At 34.7% G+C, this 7,469-nt stretch overlaps 2 protein-coding genes across 2 annotated transcripts; both read left to right on the top strand.

The window, feature by feature from the left end:
- Positions 1-948: 948 nt before the first annotated feature.
- LOC100806830 (probable polyamine transporter At1g31830) lies at positions 949-4,113 on the top strand. Its single transcript, XM_003555160.5, has 2 exons — positions 949-1,132; positions 2,522-4,113. The coding sequence occupies exon 2, from the start codon at positions 2,556-2,558 to the stop codon at positions 3,954-3,956; it is 1,401 nt and encodes a 466-aa protein (XP_003555208.2). The 5' UTR covers positions 949-1,132; positions 2,522-2,555; the 3' UTR covers positions 3,957-4,113.
- Positions 4,114-5,140: 1,027 nt separating this feature from the next.
- LOC121174355 (serine/threonine protein phosphatase 2A 57 kDa regulatory subunit B' kappa isoform-like) lies at positions 5,141-6,111 on the top strand. Its single transcript, XM_041013556.1, has 2 exons — positions 5,141-5,548; positions 5,944-6,111. Exons 1-2 carry the CDS (start codon positions 5,141-5,143, stop codon positions 6,109-6,111), a joined length of 576 nt encoding a protein of 191 aa, XP_040869490.1.
- Positions 6,112-7,469: the final 1,358 nt, after the last annotated feature.

Below are 7,469 nucleotides of genomic sequence, written 5' to 3' on the forward strand. Positions count from 1 at the left end.
CTTTTATTTATTTATTTTTTCTTAAATTTAAATGGCTTGAGATATGGGCATTCCACAAGTGGTGGTAGTAGAAGTTGGTAACAAGCAAAAGAGAAGAATTGATGAGAAAATGAACAAAAGTGAAAGAGCGTGTACAAGTACAACCTCAACGCCACGCTAATCAAACGCGACAAAAGTTGGTAATAAGATATAATTAATTTAAATTTATTTATATTTGAGAGAAAAAATACGACATTTTGTTGTTTATATTCACAACTGAAGGAAGTATTGTTATATTTTCTCTAATCAATTCAAAGTATGACTTTATCATGTTATAAGGTTCGATCTAAATGTTTCATGCTTTAATTATTTTTACAAAAATATATTTAATTAAAAGTCAGTTTTAGAATGATATTGCAATGAGACTCATTAATTAATTATTTTGCTAGAGTATCAAGATCCATTTGATTCCACATTATATGAGACACTTTTTGTGTTTATGTCTTGCGGGAAGTTAATGAAGTAGCCAATAGAATCATTAATTATGATTTGTCGTTAGATGGTCAGCTTAGAGTTTTTTTTTTTTTTTTTATGTTATTCCATCTTGTATTTCCTATGTTATTATTTTGACATGTTTATTCAACGTGTTTTCTGGCAGGTCTCAAAAAAAAAAAAACTATTGAGACACTTCTTATTAATGAAATGATATAAATATTTTTTCTAAAAAAAAATAGTTTTGTTTACCGGAATAATTTTAAAGTAACATTAATCAATTTTCTTAATGTTAATGAATTAATTAATTAAACCTTTAAGAAATAGAGGAAGTCATAATTTTTTTTTACCAAACTCCACGATTTTATAATATAATTTTAATCTAAACTTGCTCTTACAAACTTCAATCAATCCAAGTATTATAATTAAGATAGAACTCACTTTGGTGGATTGAGGAAAAAGACAGAAAAGTTGTTCTGATCTTCAAAGCAAAGCAGAAACGTGTTTGGCTTACTCAGACACACTCTAGTGCACATTTTGACACGTAATTAGTTAGTTTAGTCATTAGTCACTACACTAACCTCTATACAATCGCTTCTTATTCTCCCTTTCTTCTTTCACTCTTTCTGATACACATTGTTGCTACTAATTCCTCAGACAGGTAAAATGCATTCACTCTTATTTTCTTTTTTATTTCATACAATGTTCTTCGTTACACGCTTTCAAGTTTCAACATTTTATGTTCTGGCTTTGGCTCTCCTTAGATGCTCATATTGTTCTGTTTCATTCAATTGTATCACATGAAGCTATTAAAGGTTTTCTTTTCTTTTTTTTCAAATGAAATTTGCGTGAGGAATTTAAAGTGGTGAATAAGCTTGTTTAAAGATTGAAGGAGCTGAGCTAGCTTGAATTCAATGGGCATTGAGGTGGCAATGATTTTTGGGTTGATTGATGCCGTGGTGCTCTGTCCTGAGAATGGACGAACGATTAGGACATAGGAAAGGAAGGAAGAAAATTCAATTTATTGGAAAATGAAAATGTGAGGAAGACTTTTATTTTAAAAAATAAAGAGGATATGCTTGGTCATAATTTCAACATTAATTAAGTATAAACTGAATACATTTTCGCTGAAAGCCTTTTTTCTAAAAAAAATTAAAGTCTTATTTGTTCGTTGTTTTAAAAACAGTTTTTGTTATATTTCTGATTTTTAAAAAGTTGTTCTCCGAACGCTTGAACATACTGTGACACTAATAAAAATTCAAAACTTAATAGATTGTGGAAAATGAATTAATTGATGAGTTGTGTAAAATTACTTTCAGAAAAAGTGAGAAAAAATCTAACTGCTATAATTTGTTTTTCATTATTACGATTTGTGGTGATGTGACTTCACTTATACAGATAGCACCCATACGCAAACGTATGAATTCTAAACCAAATTTGAATCAACATCGTGGTTAAGAGATGTTTTGTTTAAAAACACTACTCCTTTTTTTAGAATTGGGTTTGGTAAATAGCACAAAAATATACACTTTAAAGTCTAAAGCAGTAGACAAAATACACAGACATAAAGATAAACTGATAAACACCTAAAAGAATCATAAAATATAAAAATATCAACAGGCTTTTTAGTTGTTTGAGGGCGGTGCGGTTAAATTTGGATTTGTTGCACTTTTGTCTTCTTCAGTTTATTTTCTTCATACTTGTGTTAGTTGATATGTTTGTTACTTGTTTCATTTAATCTTTTGAATATTTTAATTAATTAACTTCAATTTTATATAATAAAAAAAGTGACTTAACTTGCACGGGATAAGAACGTGAATTTAAGTGATCAATAATTTGCATGATTAAAAGTAACCAATTTAAAAATAGATGTATCAGGGTGCAGTAGGTTAAGTTTATATCATTCTATATTCATAATTGGAATCTCAAACCAGTTTTTTAAAAGTTTTCTAATTTTAAAAAATTAATAGCAATTCCATGATAATGGTCTTTTGGCAAATTTCTCTGTGAAGTTGTAAGCTGACAAATCTCCATACTTGATGAATTGAAGTTGAAATGCAGAGTCACTGAGAATTATATAGCAAATGCCAAGTGAAATGGAGTCCAATAATGCTGAATATGTGACACTGGGAGGAGAAGGTTCAACTCCAAAGTTAGAGAAGATGAGCAAGGTTTCAATTATGCCTCTGATGTTCTTGATCTTTTATGAGGTCTCGGGAGGACCTTTTGGTGTGGAAGACACTGTGAGAGCAGCTGGTCCATTGTTGGCTCTCCTTGGTTTCTTGCTTTTCCCATTCATTTGGAGTGTTCCAGAGGCACTCCTAACTGCAGAAATGGGTACTATGTTCCCTGAGAATGGTGGCTATGTGGTTTGGGTTTCATCTGCACTGGGTCCTAACTGGGGTTTCCAACTAGGTTGGATGAAATGGCTCAGTGGAGTCATTGACAATGCTTTATATCCAGTTCTATTTTTGGATTACCTTAAGTCAGCTATTCCAGCTTTAGGAGGTGGTTTTCCAAGGATAATAGCAGTGATAGTTTTAGTTTTAGCTCTCACTTACATGAACTATAGGGGGCTAACCATAGTGGGGTGGGCTGCAATATTGTTGGGAATCTTTTCATTACTTCCTTTCATGGTTATGGGAGTTATAGCAATACCTAGAATAAAACCAACTAGGTGGATCATGGTTGATTTGAAGAAAGTGAACTGGGGTTTATACTTGAACACTCTCTTCTGGAATTTGAACTACTGGGACTCAATTAGTACCCTTGCTGGAGAAGTGGATAATCCTGGTAAAACCCTCCCAAAAGCTCTTTTATATGCTGTTATGTTGGTTGTTTTGGGGTACTTTTTGCCTCTTCTGATAGGAACTGGAGCTATGCCGGTTAACCGTGAGCTATGGTATGATGGTTACTTCTCAGAAGTTGCTAGAGTGATTGGAGGGGTTTGGTTAAGGAGTTGGGTTCAAGCAGCATCTGCTTTGTCAAATATGGGGATGTTTATGGCTGAGATGAGCAGTGACTCCTTCCAACTTTTGGGGATGGCAGAAAGAGGCATGGTTCCTGAGTTCTTTGCGAAAAGGTCACGTTATGGGACCCCTCTTGTTGGCATTTTGTTCTCTGCATCTGGGGTGGTCTTGCTTTCATGGTTGAGCTTTCAAGAGATAGTTGCTGCTGAGAACTTCTTGTACTGTTTTGGGATGCTTATGGAGTTCGTGGCATTTGTCAAGTTAAGGAGGAAACTCCCATATGCCGAGAGGCCTTATAAAGTGCCTGTTGGGAAAACGGGAGCTATATTGATGTGTGTGCTTCCAACACTGCTGATATTTGTGGTCTTAGCTCTTGCTTCTTTCAAGGTCTTCATTGTAAGCTTCTCAGCTGTGATCATAGGGCTTGTATTAAGGCCTTGTTTGAAATATATGGAGCAGAGAAGATGGCTTAGATTCTCTGTTAATCCTGATCTTCCAGATATTCGTGCTACTTAGAACTTGTAGTTGTATTTATCATAAAGCTTTTGTAAGAACTGAATGCAAGCTAACCTTTCTCTTTACCTCCCCCTCATGCATCTTTCCTGTTTTTCTGTTCAATTGTATCTCTGATGCTGCTATGTCTATGCCCCTAATACGAGTAGTTTAATTTCTAGACACCGTGTAAGAAATTTTATATTGTCAAAATTCCTAATTTTTTTTTTGTTATCACTTTTAATCCTTGATGTCAAGTATCAATGTTAGTTGATGACTTAACAAGGACATTAACAATTTAAGGACTTGTCGAATTTGACAAAATAACTAGGTGTAATTTTTTTTGTAATTTTTTTTTTTAATTTTTTATCAACTAATCTAACATCATTTACTACTCATAGAGTTAATTTTGATTAGCAACTTTTTACATTATTAAAGAATTTCGCAGGATATTCAAATGTAATTTTTTTATAAACTTTTTTAATTATTCATGAATTAGTGATAACAACTCTTAATAGTTAGTTTTGATTAATACGTGAATCCTGATAAATATTTATGCTACCTAGAACTAGTGGTTTTGTATTTATCATAAAGCTTATCATTATTTTTTCTTTATAAAATTAGCAAGAAAGACAAACAAGTACGATTTGTGGGCATAACTCTGGAAATGGAAAGGATCATGGTTCCAATACAAGATTTGTTTTTTGTCCTTTGCCATCCAAACACAACATTATCATGTGTTCAAGGAAAAAAATTTTACTCAAATCAAATCTCTTTATTCTCAAACATAATCCATACTGGTGGCCGGTGAGGCACATGCAAGACACATAAAATAATAGAACTAAAAAAAAGTGTTCCTAACTACAAATGAATATGCCGAACATTGCAAGTGGCAAAATCCAAATGGAAATATCAGAAACAATGAGGATAGATACCTTCATAACACAAGAATGTGACAGTTCTAATGATTTTGACAACAGATCGGCATTCCAACGCTTCTTGTGCAAAGGCATCGCCGCTTTTGGCTTTTGTATGAACCAAAACAGACGTGTTACTTACTATAGAACAACATTTCCATATTTTCTCCATCACCATAGCTTTATGGTGGAAAAGATATAACCAGAACAACGTTGTGAAACAACCCTACGAGAGAAAGCAGCAGGTTTGGTTCGTCGGTAACAGCGAAATTTCTTGTAGTGAAAAAAAAAATGGTCAGCCAGAAAGTGTCACCAACACCATCAACAAGCAGCCCAAAGAAAAACCCAAAAACACTCCATGAAATGTTTTTGCAGGAGAGTCCTCATTTCACAATCCCATCTTCTCCTTCAGGAAATGAAGAACTTCTCTCCACCATTTCTTACTGCACCTTTGTTTTCACCTTCACTGACCCTTCAGAATCTCCTGCACAAAGAGACTCAAAGAGGCTTCAACTCACAAGATTAGTGTCTATATTGAAGTCCTCCAAGAAGCCAGTGCATGAAAAAGTTTTGGGGGCCTCTAGTGGCCATGATCTCAGCCAACCTCTTCAGGCCACTCCCTCCACCTTCCAACCCTTCTTCTTCCCTCACAGAATTGCCAGAAAAAGAAGACCCCATCTCTATATTCTCATCCCTATGGTCACATCTCCAAATAGTTTATGAGATACTTCTCAAGCTTGTTAACAGCACCACAGGAGACATAACAACTACAGACCAATAAGAAACCACACTAAGCCCACTTACCGGAATGACTATGCATTAGAGGGGACAGCATTTGTGCTCACCATTCTGTTAGGGGACAGCCATAGTGCTCCCTCAATTCTGTTACAACATAATTGTTATAGTTTGTTAAATACCAATAGCAATGTAAGCCTATAAATATCAAGCAATGAATGAGAAGAAGGCAGATAAGAATTATCAAATATATGTTAGTGTAGTTAGCATAGTATAATTAGTCCTCTGTTCTTAACAAAAGGATACTAAGAGAGGGAATTGATCATTCTTTCCTCTGCAACCTCCAAGCACTTTTCCAGCCTGAGGATCCAATGGAACGCGAGAGTTTGAAAAACGTGTACCACAAGATATACTCCGAGTTCATTTCTGATCGTTCCTTCATGAGGAAATCGATGACCAAGGTGCTCTTGAACTATGTGTTTGAGACAGAGAAGCATCTGGGGATTGTGGACTTGCTTGAGATATAGGGAACCATAATCAATGGCTTTACCGTGCCACTCAAGGAAGAGCACAAGCTGTTTCTCATGAGAGTGCTCATTCCTCTACACAAGACCAAAGGGATGCAAGTGTACAATAGGCAATTGGCTTATTGCGTGTCATAGTTTGTGCAGAAGGAGCCTATGCTTGGAGGGGTTGTTGTTAGAGGAATTTTGAGGTACTGGCCTGTCATAAACTGTCAAAAAGAAATCTTACTAATTGGGGAATTGGAAGATCTGGTCGAGAATTTAGACCCTGACCAGTATCATAAGTAGGCCTTGTCCTTATCTACCCAGATCACAAAATGCATAAACAGCTGGAATTCCCAGGTATAATAACTCTTAATAATGTCCATAATTTTACTCTACTGAAAATTATATATGTTCATCATGCTTTGTGCTCTTTATTCAACTGCTAGGTATTTGTATTTTACTAGTTAAGCTCACAATTTACTTGAATGTATATACCATCATGTCTTTATTATTCCATTGTCAGTTTTCTGAATTTTGGATTTGATAAACAGAGATTTCATTTTATGATACATAAATTTGGTTTAGGTAGCCGAGCGTGCACTCTATGTGTGGAACAATGAGCAGTTCGTGAAAATGGCATTAATAGGAACGGTAGAAGTATTTACTGTGATTGTAGAAGGCATGGAAAAGAACCTGAAGTCGCATTGGAGCAAGAGTGTGAGGCAACTAACAGAGAGTGTGAAAGTGATGCTGGAAGACATTGATCCAGATATGTATTCAAAGGGTCTCATGGACATGGAAGCTAAAGAATCAATGGCACATCAAGAAGATATCAAGAGAAAAAAGAGATGGGAAAGAATAGAATTGGAAGCTGCCAAGAATCAGTTTCTCAATCCACAACGTTATATACGTGTCTCCTACTAAACACTTATGTTAGCAAATTTGTGCTGGCAATACCAACTTTCCCACCTACGAACAATAATAACTGCAAGGTCAATTGTTTAAAACTTGCTTAGTTGTTAACAATGACAAACATCAATATATCAAACCAGAAAATGGAAGCTGGTGTTCCTGATATATTCAATAGAAGACCAAAATATAAAGAAACATAGAATCCTAATAAACCCATGTGAACAACTGCTGTGAATTAGCCTCTATTTTATGACTAGATTATATTAATACAAAAATATGATCATATTATACTAAATACTATCAATTAAAAGTGTATGTCGAATAATTTTGAATGAGTAAATTTGTAAAATCATTAGGGGATAAAAAGAATCCCCCTTGCTGCTCAACAGAAGTAAGGAACTAAACACCTTTCTAACCTTTAACTTGGTCAATTGGTGGACGTGCTCACGTATTTTATATATCAA

This window comes from Glycine max, chromosome 20 (genome assembly GCF_000004515.6).
Source record: "Glycine max cultivar Williams 82 chromosome 20, Glycine_max_v4.0, whole genome shotgun sequence".
In the NCBI taxonomy this organism is placed as follows: domain Eukaryota; kingdom Viridiplantae; phylum Streptophyta; class Magnoliopsida; order Fabales; family Fabaceae; genus Glycine; species Glycine max.

What these genes read in the sequence shown, in the direction of transcription:
- LOC100806830 (XM_003555160.5), top strand. Translation starts at nt 2,556, where the DNA reads ATGCCAAGTGAAATGGAGTCCAATAATGCTGAATATGTGACACTGGGA.
- LOC121174355 (XM_041013556.1), top strand. Translation starts at nt 5,141, where the DNA reads ATGGTCAGCCAGAAAGTGTCACCAACACCATCAACAAGCAGCCCAAAG. An exon ending in TCTATATTCTCATCCCTATG is followed by an intron (nt 5,549 to 5,943) that starts GTCACATCTCCA and finishes GCACTTTTCCAG; the next exon opens with CCTGAGGATCCAATGGAACG.